At 35.8% G+C, this 15,412-nt stretch overlaps 1 protein-coding gene and 1 long non-coding RNA gene across 2 annotated transcripts in view; one reads left to right on the top strand and one right to left on the bottom strand.

Annotated features, from left to right (window-relative positions):
• LOC307161677 (corticotropin-releasing factor receptor 2) overlaps positions 1-15,412 on the bottom strand; it is an 85,432-nt gene that overhangs the window by 42,853 nt on the left and 27,167 nt on the right. The window contains exons 6-7 of the mRNA XM_079876556.1: positions 10,150-10,267; positions 9,141-9,294 (exon numbers count right to left, since the gene is read on the bottom strand). Coding sequence (XP_079732682.1) covers positions 9,141-9,294; positions 10,150-10,267 — 272 coding nt within the window. The remainder of the gene's footprint in view (positions 1-9,140; positions 9,295-10,149; positions 10,268-15,412) is intronic.
• Positions 13,132-14,425, top strand: LOC307161690. Its single transcript, XR_013821784.1, has 3 exons — positions 13,132-13,323; positions 13,833-13,900; positions 14,078-14,425. It is a non-coding gene; the product is annotated as an uncharacterized lncRNA (long non-coding RNA).

Here is a 15,412-nt window from a genome sequence, read left to right as displayed (position 1 = left end):
ATTCTCTAGTTTGTGTGTGAATCTCCACAGCTCCTGAATTGCTGCGTCCGTACCCCTTCAAGGCTGGAATACACTATACAACTTTTGCAGATTTTGTGCGTTCGAAGTTGACAGGATTCACAGAAAATCAAATAGTGTATGATGGGCACAGACTCAGATTTTCTACTTCAGACTTTGATTCCATCCAGTCGGAGGCCATCAAAACATGTTTGATATTTTGAGCCGATTGTAGAACACACACAGTGTATGATGCATCGCTAATAAATACTGATCATAATACAGTCAATACGCTGACCAGACAATGGAAATCAAGGGTGCGAAGTCACAAAGATCGAGAAAAAAATGGAGATGACTTACAAGATCAGGTAAAGACAAAAAAAAAAGAAGGAAAAATGTTCCATCCTGATCCCGGATCACGAGCTTGGCTCTTGACGAGTGACGAGTGATCATGTTGAGAGGATATAGATGGAGCCGCGAGCTCACGCAAGCCATGCATGAGATACATGTGTTAGAAAACGCAGAATCTGCCATTTGTTTCAGTGTATTCACACAGTGAGGTTAACTCACTTCCCTCCCAGGACGAAAAACACAGAACATCACTGAAGAATGCATCATGTGTTTCTGTCCAGTGTAGTGTAGTGTAGTGTATGATCCTCTGTCCTGTAGTGTATGATGACCAGCTTTTCTCTCTCTCAGATGTTTAAAGTCGTATAGTGTATTCCAGCCTTAAGATCAAGAGACCAGAACCTTCTTCTAGGCCCACACTCCAGACTCAATCGAAGAGGGGATCAAGGTTTTAGATTAGCACCTTTCCTGACTATTTTTAATTCACTTTTAAAAATAAACCTGTTCTTCCTGGCTTATTAACATCTAATTTTAATTATTTTATAGTGGTTTTCTGTCAGTACTTTGTCTTTTAAGCGTTTATATCTTGATTTGATGTGATCTTGTAGTACAGCACTTTGGTCAGTCTTGTGGCTGTTTTTAAATGTGCTCTATAAATAAACTGAACTTGAACTTGAACTTGAACTACTTGATGTGACAACAAGATTGTTTAAGCAGATATATGCCATCTGTTAAAAACAATCAACTTCTCTAATGTTCAAAGGGTAATGTCGCCCAGTTTTATGGCAGGGCCCCTCCTATAAAAGCTTGTAATGTAAGTGTGACCCTTCAAAGAGCACTGAACTGGCGTGACATGGACTAACCCAATATCAAAGCCACCAGCCAGAGCTGAGAGGTGGGATCTAAGACTTCAGAACTGAATACCGAGAAGACACTGACAATACAGCTGACTTTATTTCCAGACATTGTGTCTTGCATGAGAAAGAGCACAGAACAAGGGTATCAAAGTAGTCGAGGAATAGCTGAGGAATATGTCAAATTCACGACGAACGGAGAAGCAACGCTGAAGGCCATGACACTTGAAGAGATTGAAATAGAGACAAAAAAGAATGCTGTTTTTCAGTAGGTCTGCTAACACACAAGAAACAATTAACATTGATGAAACCAGACGCTGAAGTGAAAATTACACAGGGAATGTAGTCAAGGAGAACAGAAACATGTGTGTGGAAACCAATCAACAGCCGGGGAAACTAACCCAGAACTCAGGCGAACAGTGAAACAGAACATAACATCATAAACACGTTACACATTACAGAACAAACACTAGGGTTTTTGGTAAATATCGAATCGTACCATTCTCCACACATGGTTCGGCACACTTGCACTGCGGTTCATCTCAAATCTGACGACTCATATAATATGGTTTGCTGAAAGTAGCATGGTGTTAACAGACGGAGAGAGTTCGGCTAATTTATGTTTCTGTCGATGGATACGTTTCCTGGCTTCCCAATACGTAACCACAAAACGGGCATTATTACTCATGACAGAGAGCTGGTTTGGTTATATAATAACAGCAACACAGTTATTTGTTTTGCGATCATTCTGTGCATTCGTGTATCATGTCATACAAGGTTTAAATAATTTAAATAAGCATATCAAAAAGTAGAACATGTGTGTGATATTGTAGCCTATTTTAGTTGATATCACTCTTACCAAGCTCTGATTTCTGAGAGATGCACAGAGATGTCAAAGCGGCTACACTCATTGGGCCCTATGTTAACGATCTAAGCTCATGGTCTAAAGCACGTGGCGTAAGTGCACTTAGGGTGTGTGTCCGAATCCACTCTTGCTAGTTTAACAAAGGGAAAAAGGTTGATGGTCTAAAAGGGTTGCCTCTATTCTCTTAATGAATAATGGGTGTGTTTTGGGCTTTACGTGAAATAAACCAATCAGAGTCTCATCTCCCATTCCCTTTTAAAAGTCAGTTGCGCTCTCGCCATGTCGGATTCACTATTTACATGAGGGAATTTGTACGCGGAATCCAGAGAGCAAACGAATCTGAGAGGTTAAAGCTGTGTGTGTGTGTGTGTGTGTGTGTGTGTGTGTGTGTGTGTGTGTGTGTGTGTGTGTGTGTGTGAGGTTAAAGCTCAGAACATCTACGGGACAAGCCGGATTCCACCATATATTTATGTACACAATAATAATCTTTTACATTGTAATCCTTTTATTTTTAATATTTGGCATGTTTGTGTGCTGCTGCGTCCCTGTGTGTGTAATAAGCAGACTGTGTGTGTAATAAGCAGAGTGTGTGTGTAATAAGCAGAGTGTACACATGTTGTGGACCCGCCTATAGGCTCACATTACTAACGCGCTCTTTAAATAACAAAAACAATATTGCTCCATTGACTTTAGACCAGGTTTCAGTTGGTCAATGGTCTATTTCAGTTCCTCAAAATGCGCCAACAATGCGCCTGAACACACACCTCGTTCTCAGACCGGCAGCCCATGGACACACAGATGAGCACAAATGCATTTGCTATTTAAATAACGTGGTGCTGGACCTGAAAATGAAAACTGCGTCGGACTGAAACTAGCAAAACACACTTGTGTCGCGCCTGGTGCTGCATTGCTCCAGGTGTGTGATAGCGCCCAGAATTGAGTAGTGATTTTAGGTTTAATTAATTTCATGCTATCCCCTGCCTTACCCGTTATCCAGCAAACACAAGCAGTCACTAGCAGCGTTTCCATTACAATATTGCACAAAACTTTTGCAAAATTTTCTAAATGTCGATAAAAAACTATTGCGAAATGACGGCGTTTCCATTAACCGATGTTATGCGACTGAAACGTCATTTTTTCCTCTTGCAATAAGTCATACCAATAATCATGTCAGCGGATGTTGGTGGGTTTACGTATATCCCAGCCGCCGCACTAGCCATTATGTTTATTGGAAGGAGACGTATGTGTGTATCCAAGCATTAATGGCGAGGAAAGCCCCTTATACTGGGAGCGGCTCATATGAGGAGTTTCTGGAGTTTCTCCCTCTTTCTGCTTCAAGATCTTGATAAATTGTGGCATTTCATTGTTGTTTAGAATCCAGTATTCCCGTAATTCTTTCAAGAACTCTCGTTTTCTGTCCAAACACACCAGGTGACCTTTAAATGTGCAAAAACTGTTTCCATTGCAGTTTTGATAAATATTCAAACACCTCATGTGAGCGTAAAAACTCGACGTGTTTCCACTGGGCTTATTTTCAATTCGTAATAATATGTCAGCCGAATATTTTTTCTATTATTCTGCAGAATTATTTGTTATTCGTTTTGAGGCCATTATCCGTGCCGTTCGGAATAAGATACTGGGCTTCGGGCAGATCCCTAGATCTGAGGTCGGCAGCTGAGGCTTCCCAGCCGGAGGGCTGTTCCTGATCAGATGGCCCAGAATGGGAGGATCCTTTGGGAGGATTGTGTCAACCTGCAGAAATGCATTTGCCTTTTTCTCACACTGTCCTCCAGATCTGTTAATCCAGCCATGTGTATCGGTTCAGGGTAACAGCAGATCATCTGTGTGTCTTCTTGCTTGTGATGCCTTTCTCCAGTCTGTGCTCTGATTCGGCAGAGCAGAGGTAGATATGTTCGCCTCGAGTGAAACGACCCGGTGTCCTTTTTAGTCTCCATTATCACTATGAATAAATTCTCCGAGCACATACGTGTCCCACTTTGCCTTTCCGCCAATAAGTCTGCTTCCAGCAGTTCTTGCGAGAGTGTGAGAAAACAGTGTGTGTATTCTGTTGGTAGCAGTGTCGTATCAGTCCCACATTTGGATCTCAGATCGGAGGACCGTCTTTGAGAGATTGAAATTAGAGCAGATCTACTTTCCAAGGCTCAGGGCAATATGTGATATCCCCAGCCTAAGATGTGGAAACTTTGGGTTTGACCTTTGAAAGGGCCTCTTTGATAAGTTCTGGGGTCTCATTTATAAAACTGTGCGTAGGATCCTTCCTAAAAGTGTATGTGCGCCTGAAAGGCAAAATTGGCGTACGCCAAAAAATATTCAGACTTATAAACCGTGTGTACGGCAGAACCTGCGCAGAATTCCCTTTATAAACCCCAGTCAGTGGAAGATTGTGCGCACATGCGTCTCCTCCCCGAAATAACCATATATAAGCTTACAACGCCTCGTTTTACTGTGCATATCCTCATCTGCATATCATTTGCATATGCAAATCATCCACATGATGCCATGTTTAACGGTACAAGACATTAGGAAAATATGAGATACGGATGTGCGTCACATTACATTGCTAAAAATCATTTAGTAACCTATCCTTGCCTTGTTTTGGAATAAATAAATCAAATAGTGTAAAATACATTTCAGAGAAAGTTTTTCTTAATCCTTTCCACTGGCCAAATAGTATTTTTAATTGCTTTATATTTTTAATGGAAACAAATAGGTCTTATTGTGCATTATTGATCATTATTTGCGTGAAAATATTTTCTCAGACCATGAGAAAGTTCTGCTATTATCACGAAGGCTCTACATCGTGATGCAGAGAGAGCATTTGGACCCATCGCCTGTCGGATCAGTTCTGGCGTTCCTTCGGGAGAATTGTGCTGTTAGAATTAAGGTGTGTATGTTATTGCTGCTGAATATGCACCAGGTGGAGTTTTTTAGGGGAGGCATTCAATTGTTCCTCGTTTCATGCATGGGATGATAAGCCTAAGAGCAATCTGTACTGCTCGTGTTTGCTCTGGGAACTTATCTATATTCCTAGAAGGTTCAATGTTCTCAGCTCAAACCAGATGAGTCAGCCTCCGCTGCTTCTTCTCAGTCTATCTTATCTAATTGTGCGTCTTTGGAGGACATTTGTGTGGAAGCAGACTGGGCCTTTCCGCACACTTGGACGTGATTAATTTTATATTAGGTGTCCTTATCTACTATGACTACTACAGAAAAATAAGCTCAATATACTTATTGTGTTCATATTGAATTGCAAAACTCTGGTGCTGCCAGTGGAGCGGGAGACGGGTGAGGTTAGGACAGGTTTGGTGGAATGGGTCGGATTGAAGGTTAAGGGAATGTCGACTACTGATGCAATTACAGAAAGAAACTACATCATGCAGGTATTGTTAAAAACTTATAAGCACAGTGTAAAACATGTATGTACACAATAAGTGCATCGTATTCAATGATTAATCTAAATGTTAATACATCGTCATTAAAGACACCTAATAAAAAGTGGGACCACATGCACTCAATGGCCACTTTATTAGATCACCTGTTCAACTGCCTGTTAAAGCAAATCACAGAGAGCAACTCGATGCATTTAGGCATGTAGAATGATCAAGATGATCTGACGCCACAGTCTACCTGAGTATTGTTGCTGAACATGTCCTTCCCTTTATGTCCACAGTGGACCATCTTCTGATGGATACTTCTAGCAGGATAATGCGCCATTTTACAAAGCTCAAATCATGTCAAGAAAATCTTGAACATGATGATTAGTTCACTGAACTCAAAGAGCCTCTACAGTCTCCAGATCTCAATCCAGTAGAGCAGCTTTGAGATGAGCTGGAACGAGAGATTCGCATCATGGATGTGCGGCCGACAAATCTGCAGCAACCGTGTGATGCGATCATGTCAATATGGAGCAAAATCTCGGAGAAATGTTCCAGCAAATGTTTGAATCTGTGCCATGAAGAATTAAGGCAGTTCTGAAGGCAAAAGGGGGTCCGTGTGAATGAATGAATGAATGAATGAATGAGGCCCAGTGAGGAAGGTGTACCTAATAAAGTGGCCGGTGTGTGTATAAACACTATATATATATATAAAATGAAATATTAAAATTAAACATATGCATGTACAAACACATACAACACATTTATAAGGCCACCCAGAGTATGTGATTACGAGAGGTTTCAGTTGCTCAAACAATTTGTCAAAGTTTTGAACACATTTCAGAAAAAAAGTTATTGATGAATCATGATTTGTTTGTACAAACGTTCACAGATTTCACTACAAACTCATCTTTGTCTCTTGCTTCTCATCTTCCCCTGTCTTGGTCTGCCTCTTGGGCTCAGAGAAGAGTTAAGACTGGAATACACTGCAAGGCTTTTGCCCAAATATTTGCCCCAATTTGCAATCTGGGCAAGTCAGTGCTAGTTAAACAAAGCTAAAAATATGAGTCTGAGCCATTATACACTACATCATGTTTTGTGATGTCTGCCCATAATCTGCAGACTGGCTCTGATTTTCAACAGTCGGACTTGGCAGATAAACAAAAAATTGCGTAGTGTATGATGGCACAGACTTCATCCAGTTGGAGGATATTAAACCTGAGATTGTGAAAATACCGTCATAATTCAGTGTAATTACGGCCCAAGCCCCGGAGGGTTAGGCCAAGCAGTGACGGTGCTGTAGCCCCTATTGTAAGTGTTGTTCTTCCTTATTATTATTATTATTATTAGGGCTCCACTATTACAGTAGTCACCAGACTTTCACTACTCCTGCTTCAGATTTGATCCAGTTCTCCCCGATACTGATGATCAATGGACGGAGCCGCACAGACCTGACTGACAGGATTGCCCGCTTCAGAAAGGAAAGCCATGTAAGCTAACCTGTTCGTTATAGTTCACTTGACTACATTTAGAGGAATAATGGCCAAAACAGCATGCCGCTTATACAAAAGGCTGTCAGTAGATTAAAATGATACATAATGATGGCATGTTTTGTAATTAACGTGATGTAAATTCGCTTTACACTTGCCACAGTTTCTTTCAAATCATAGTGCTTTAACGTCAAATATGTCTCTTTCCAATGACAGAAAACAATATACAAAACTGTTAATAATATTTTGTTGAAGCAGGGTCAGACATCAGGGAGTTGGGGCAAAATCCCACCAAAATTAATAAAATGCACCCAAAATTTAAGACATGGTGGCAAAAATGGCCCTAGAATTAGTTATTTTATATTTATAACATGTGATGTCAACCAATATTTCCATAATATTAGCGCGATTGCAAATGTGATGTTGAATTTATACAACAGTTCAGTAAATAAAGAGTGAATATTGTGATAAGTGACATTTTAGACATAAAACTAAATCATTCATTAAGACAGTGATTTGCCACAGCCTACAGCGGTTTTCATTTCATTATAAAAACATACATTATTTTTACCCTTCTCATTTTTTCTATATTTAAATTTTTATATTTAAATTAATTTAATCTCATAACCATTGAGATTCCATTAAACACAATCCATTAAACATTAATCTCATAACATTATTTATGCAGTTGTTATTGCAGTGTAAATGCATTATGTATTCATTAACATGATTAGAAAATAAATGCCCCTGGAAGACAGTTTAAGGGGTCAAATATTGGCTCTTAGTGGGAAAGTCAATTTCTGTCGGTGAAATTCCATAAAAAAATACATAATCAAAGTTAAACATATGACATTTGACATTTATTATAAAACCAATGCAATTAATGCATCACACTTGTGAATTTAACTTTGACTATTTTATCTTCAAAAAAATGTGTATAATTGTTATTCAAAATTTTAATAATAATAAATACGTACTAAAATAAATCATATGATTATTATTATTAACATTACAGTATAAATGTATAATTAAGAGAGTTAATCATTTCTGAGGGGAAAGTAAACCAGGTTGAGTCCAATATAAACTCCACTTTTTTTCTGTTTGGTATTTTGACTGGACTTGCTGGGTTCATGTGCACTGCGACTCGAGTCTCGCTCGAGACTTGAACACGTGTGACTCGCCCACATGTCATGAATATGATGGAGGTTTTATGCATGTTTATGACAACTGTCATTAAGTGTCATTCGCTCAATTATGACATTTTTTATGCAAATATGACATTGTTTGAGATGTCTTTGTTATGACAACTTGACATAAACCAATAAATACATCATAACCTGTCATAAATGTGTCATAAACATGACATAGCAGATTAATTATCAAAACTTAAGAAACTACTTAGCTTTATGGGTTAACATTACATTAAACTGTCATGTGGCTGGTTCTGACACTGGCTGTCATGAGGCCATTATTTATAACTGTGTCATGAATATATTTCTGAACACTGTTTTTTTCCAGTATTCCAGTATTAGTTATAAAATAATTTGACAGTATTAACACTTAATGACATTTTAATGACAAATTCAATTTGTACCACTGGAAAAAAAAGTGATCAGTAATATAATGTAACGTTAACCCAAAAGCTAAGTAGTTTCTTAAGTTTGATGATTATTCTGCTATGTCATGCTTATGACAGGTTATGATATATTGGTTTATGTCAAGTTGTCATAACAAAGACATCTCAAACAATGTCATCTCTGCATTAAAAATGTCATAATTGAGCAAACCTCCTTCAAATTTATGACGTGTCATGTCATGATTATGGAGGTGTCATGTCCGTCTTATGCACACCCCTTCAAGTAAAGTGTTACTAGACATTTTTAAAGCTATTTTTTAATTCTCACATTGAACCTTGTAAATCTCCCCTTTAAGTTTGGGTGCTTGAATCTTGTGTTCTGCAACATCTGTACCATTTCTATTTCTGACTGGAGCGAAAACTTTTTTTTTTTTTACAGGTTTCACTCTAATAAAGTCACATGACACACAGAAAACTTCCAAATAAAACAAAACGTTGTTTTAAAACTTTGCTGAATAGCAGACTACATTTCCGCTTCTTTCCTCACAGCTAATTTAAATTGCAGATGATTAGGCCTTTCAAAACGAGTACACTCATGTAGAGAAATCAACTCACACCATCCGATGAAGAGGAAGACCCATTTACGAAGCTTGTCTGTGGAATATGTCATCACGATCGCCGTGTGAAGATAGCAGCCCTCCACAAACATCCAGAAAAAATTGGTCACCACAAAGTAATTATAGATTGTTGTTATAAGACGGCACCAGGGCTGTACAGAGAGAAAGAGAGAGAAAGGGTGTTAATTGAGGTGAACTCTTTGGATGCATTACTTTTACTTGATGCTAACAGGAATCTTATTCTAGGTCTTAAAACAACATCATACCCCAGATTTCTCAAATATTTCATAAAAGTGTTTTGCACGGTGATAAATGATTGCAAATACTGCAATATTAATATTGCACCTGGAAAATAATGTGGCAAGCCAAACCGTGTTGTTATGCACAACATGTCCAACAGCCATTACTACTAAATGGTTACTGCATAATACATTTCACAGATTTCCATAAAATCATTATTCAACTCAGTGTGATATACTTCTGCTAGGATATCTGCTAGTCCCTGAAAAGCAAACAACAATAATACAGTATGTTGAGTCAGAGTCAGACCTACATCACATGCTTCTTTACAGAAATATAACTTCATTTGTATTCATCTGAAGAAAGAAAGTCATATTCATCTAGGATGGCATGGGGATGAAATGATCAAATTTACATTTTTGGTTGGACTATCCCTTTAAATTTGCTTACTTATAATGTGTATAATGAACTATTTGTATTATGTTGTAACCATGTTAAAAAAGCAATGCCACTCGTGTCACAATCACATCATTCTGTCTAAAGAAACATGTAGTCCTGTATATCCTCTCTTCAGCGGAGAGGCAGTAATGAGGCAGTTCATACCAGCAGAGAGTTGGAGAATATACTTCATGCAATATCTTCAGCTACTTTTTTTGAAAATAATATCTTGAGGAATCGTCTGCCAACATCACACATCTAAATGTTCGAAACCTGCTGATCTGTTCACATATTAATAGGCTGAAATGTAGTTTAGATGTGTTTCATACCTCATTTGTCTCATAAATGTTTTGGTCAATCAGTTGAAGCAAAAACCACATTACATTCCTCAGAATGAAGGTCGTAATCAAGTTCCAGTGGATTATGTTGCGAAGGCATCGGATGCTCCTTGAATTAAAAAAAGATTAAAAAAAACAAACAATCATTTCAGCAATTACACTGTGACACAGTTTTAGCATTGCATGAGCTGATTATGGAAATACATAAGCATGAATATGGGACAAAGAGCAAAGAGGAGCTAGAGACAGCTAAAGGACTCAAAATCTGACATTTTTTCTTTTAAATCAGCATTTTTATGTTATTAATTTTACTCTAATCAGTGACATTTTTGAAAATAATGCATTGCAATAAATGAAGCCTGATAAAAATGGCCATTTAAAAGAAATGTTCAGTGACACTTTCAATGAGGTCTGCATATTTATCATTTCATCATCTCTTCAAGTGATTCATATGTTTATTGTACACAACACTGACTCTGTTTGAGAATCTGTCCCAGCAGATTTGGATCAACCAATGGCGTGTGTTTGGGCCGTGACTCGATGGGGGGGGGGGGGTTATTTGTGTTATTCTGTGCAGTGATTGTCAGTGGTGCAGGAAATACACACATCAAATGCACTGTAAAGGTTGCAGTGCATTCATAATGACATAATACAGTTTGGATTTCATTATCTTTCCATAAATAAGTGTCACGTGTGAGTGACAGAAGACTGGAGCGCTGGATCTAGACTCACTGAGCTCAAAGCAATAGCACTGCTTTATCAAACGATTAACAGCGCAGATCGCTAGATCCATACACATTCTGCTCAGTACACTCGTGTGATACGGGCACATTAAAGGATCTGAGGTGAAGATAGCTGAAAACAGACACCGCTGTGTAAACTGCATTGACAAGTTAAATCAGAAAACAGTGTGCCGTATACACACCGGTAATTACACACGTTTCAATCCTGCACCAGACTTATAGTTCATCACATTGCAGTTACTAACAAAATGCATTTATTATAAATTTTACTATTATTATAAATATAAATATTATTATAATGTTTAAGTAACCATACACAACAAAGAGCATGGTTTTGCTTGTGACTACCATGATCGCAGCTAATACTCAATTTAAACTCTTGATTCTATGCCATATGTGACCCTGGACCACAAAACCAGTCACGAGTCGCACTGGTTTATCTGTGGCAATAGCCAACAATACACTGTATGGGTCAATATTATCGATTTTTCTTTTATGCCAAAAATCACTAGGATATTAAGTAAACCCTTGTGAAAAAGAAGTGTGCTTAATTGTATTGAAAGCGTACTTTTTGTGTGCTTAAAATAATCAAAGTATACTTTTTGAAAAGTGCACTTGCAGATAATATAATAAAATTAAAATTAAAGACCACTTAAGTGTACTTAAAGGGAATACACTTTAATGACAATATTTATTAACACACTTAAGTGCACTTTTTACAAATGCACTTTGTAATAATATCTAATTAAGTTTAACTTAAAGTAAGTACACTTTCATCACAATATTTATAAACACACTTAAGTGCATTTTAAAAAATGCCCTTTGTAATAATGTCTAATTAAGCTTAACTTAAAGAAAGTACACTTTCATCACAATATTTATAAACACACTTAAGTACAATTTTTACAAATGCACTTTGTAATAATATCTAATTAAGTCTAATTTAAAGTAAGTACACTTTCATCACAATATTTCTTAACACACTTAAATACACTTTTTAAAAATGCACTTTGTAATAATGTCTAATTAAGTTTTACTTAAAGAAAGTACACTTTTATCATAATATTTATAAACACACTTAAGTGCACTTTTTACAAATGCACTTTGTAATAATATCTAATTAAGTTTAATTTAAAGTAAGTACACTTTCATCACAATATTTATAAACACACTTAAGTAAAATTTTTACAAATGCACTTTGTAATAATATCTAATTAAGTCTAATTTAAAGTAAGTACACTTTCATCACAATATTTCTTAACACACTTAAATACACTTTTTAAAAATGCACTTTGTAATAATGTCTAATTAAGCTTAACCTAAAGAAAGTACACTTTCATCATAATTTTTATAAACACACTTAAGTGCACTTTTTACAAATGCACTTTTTAATAATGTCTAATTAAATGTTACTTAAAGAAAGAACACTTTCATGACAATATTTATAAACACTTAAGTGCATGTTTTAAAAAATGCACTTTGTAATGTCAGCTAAGTTTTACTTAAACATACATTTTAAATAATTATGATTTATAGTGTTTTAAATGTATTAAAGTTAAAGTTATAAGTTATTAAAGGGAATTTATTTTGATGTATTGACTAATATATAAAATAACAGTTTTAATGGAAAACATGGAAAATAATTGATTTTAATTCCAACTCAAGTGTGTTGTACAAAATTAATTTGTTAATGTATTTTAAATGTGTTTTGTCTATAATATATACTGTGTGCATTATGCAGTTGAAATGTATTTTTCCAATACATCTGCTTATACAGTATAATCCAGTACAACTTATTGTTTACATTTTTATCACCAGCCCTTGCTCTATGAACTCAACTAGTGTCAGCTTTCTACATAATATTTGAAAATAAAATGTAATATATGAGAGGAGTCTAATAGTAATGTGTTGTAGCTACTTTACATCTGTGAACATAATACTTTCAATATCATTATGTTGTTCTAAGTCAATTAAACACACATTTAAAATTGTATTAATTGCGAGCAAAAGTTAAACAAATGTAAACAAAATGAATTTGCATTTCAATTCAGTTAAAATACATTTAATTTTAATCACACTAGACTACATTGAAAAAAAAGATTTACTTTTAGTTAGGTTAATGAGTAAAGTTTTGTGAACTTACAGAGTTTAACAACACAATGAGTTAGAACAACTTAAACAGAAAAGCTGAAATAACATTTAACCATGCATGATATATGAATATGTTGTTTAATGCGCATGCGCGAGAAATACTACGTCATTATGACGCTCTACTTCACTAGAGTTTGAAAAATGCGCTATGTTTTGCGATCCGTTTGCGATGCGTGATGATACTGAAGCTAGCCAAACAAGAGAACAAAAGGAGCACCACGTTTGGATGTTTGTTTGCAGATGAGACGTTATGCTGCAAATAATCAGTCAAGTAAGTATATATTGATGCTTTCTTTAGTTAATTTTTTTTTCACCGTAACATGTCAGTTGGTGAGTGCATTTTAATCACAGATATTATAAACTCAATAGACTCGGGAGGTGAATTAATCATGTTTTCAATAATTTATATATGATTGCATTCTAATAATGTCTTACATTGTAATGTGAGGAAGGCGTGTGTGGTCGTGTTCGAGGAATTTGGTTGCTGATTTAAAAAAAAAAAAACTAAACCGACTTTTTAAATTATTTTAAACAAGCTACTAAACATTTGCTGAATGCTGATCCAATATTGTAACACTCGAAGACGTTTATATAGCCTACATTTAATACAAATAATCAATCTTATAACCACCATAAATATTTAATATATTACCCACCTCTATAAAAAATGCTTGTAATGTGTTCAATTTCATTTTGTATTTAAAGAGTTGTTCAATTACTATTTGTTTTGGAATATGTAATATTTTTGTGTTTATCTGGATTTAAACATTCATTTTGCAGGATCAGTTCATATTTGTTATTGGAGATACAGTGCAAGCGGTGTGGAATCACAGACCTGTATTGATGAGGTGATTTTACAAGATTTATCATGACAGCACATCCTGATCAAGCTAAAACACTACTTTCAAGTCACTAACTAACGTTATCCCTATAGCTTTTAAATGCTTTGAATCTTTTGCATGTGCAAGTAATAAATTCCCACCTGTGCATTTACACCTGCCCTATAATCATCATATATTTTATAGGTAACAAACCAAAGGAAGAAGGCTTGCAGCATTGCTGTGTCAACCGTGGTAAATACAAGAACAGGAACATCCTTCATGAAGATAGCTATGTGGGGCAAGCTTAAAATGTAAGAATACCTTTCTTAATTTGCATTGGTCCTGGGTTTGCATGGGTCATATATCTATATTTGTGTAATTGATAAAGTTATGCTTAATTCCCTGTAAAGTAGCAATAAAAAGGTTCTCTATTTTTAATCACTTTAAGCCCAGTGTCAGTAAAGATGGCGTAGTCAGTGGAATCCTGGTGTTTGTGGGAAATAGAAGGAACCTTGCCCAGCTTTCTACTACGATGTGGCCCTGGTGACTGAGGTAATCAATCACATCACACAATTTATCAACAGTTAACAGTCAAAAGTTTACATACACCTTGCAGAATAAACTGCTTCATCAGGGTAGTACTAAATAAAGATAAAACGTATACATTTTTGTGATCCCTATTACTGATAAAATTGTTAACATTTTGCAGATACTGCAAGGTGTATATCAACTTTGAAGCGCAACTGTATATCTATCTCTTTCATTCAATTGAGCCAAATATAATAATGGACTGGATCTGTATTATAAACAAATTTTCTGTTTTTTTCCTCAAGGCATTTTTTCTGACTTTCCTGCATCTTTGAAACATTTCCATTCACATATACTCTGGAGAGCATCTGGGACATTGACATAAACAGCACTTTCCAACAACTTAAAAAATTGGATTGAAATTTGAATTTCTTTCTTCTGCTGAACATCCCTTTAAGAGCTAAATAACAAGGTTCGGTAACTTTTAATTAGGTCTCATTTGTTAATATTAGGTTTTTTTTTAGCCAACATGATCTAACCAAGACTAATATTATCTTACTTAGACTAATAAATGCTTAAAGTATTATTCATTCTTAGTTCATGTTAACTGAAGTAGGTAACTAATATATTTTTGTAAAGCATTACCCAAAGGTCTCTTTCCAAAACTGTTTGTGTTTATGCATAGTGTTTCTTGGGGTTTTCTTGTGCATCAACAGAAAGGTTTTTATGTACTTCTTTTAGAGATTATTTTGTCAGTAAATTTAGAGGGTTTTACATTTAGTTTTGTTGATTGTAACATTGCATTTAATTCACACTTAAGTGTATTGTTAACTGACATTAAAGTATATTTTAAATCACATTAATTGCATGTCATTATATTGTGTAGTGCACTTTAACTATATTTTGAAGATATTAGAAGCAATTATGAAAGTAGATATAAAGTTGTATTAAAGTACCAATTAAGTTGTTCCAAAAAATCACTCTTAATGGCAACTTATTGCATTTTATTTC

The sequence above is a fragment of the Squalius cephalus genome (assembly GCF_949319135.1).
Source record: "Squalius cephalus genome assembly, chromosome: 7".
NCBI classification, from domain to species: Eukaryota; Metazoa; Chordata; class Actinopteri; order Cypriniformes; family Leuciscidae; genus Squalius; species Squalius cephalus.
This window is presented reverse-complemented; position numbering and strand designations above follow the sequence as displayed.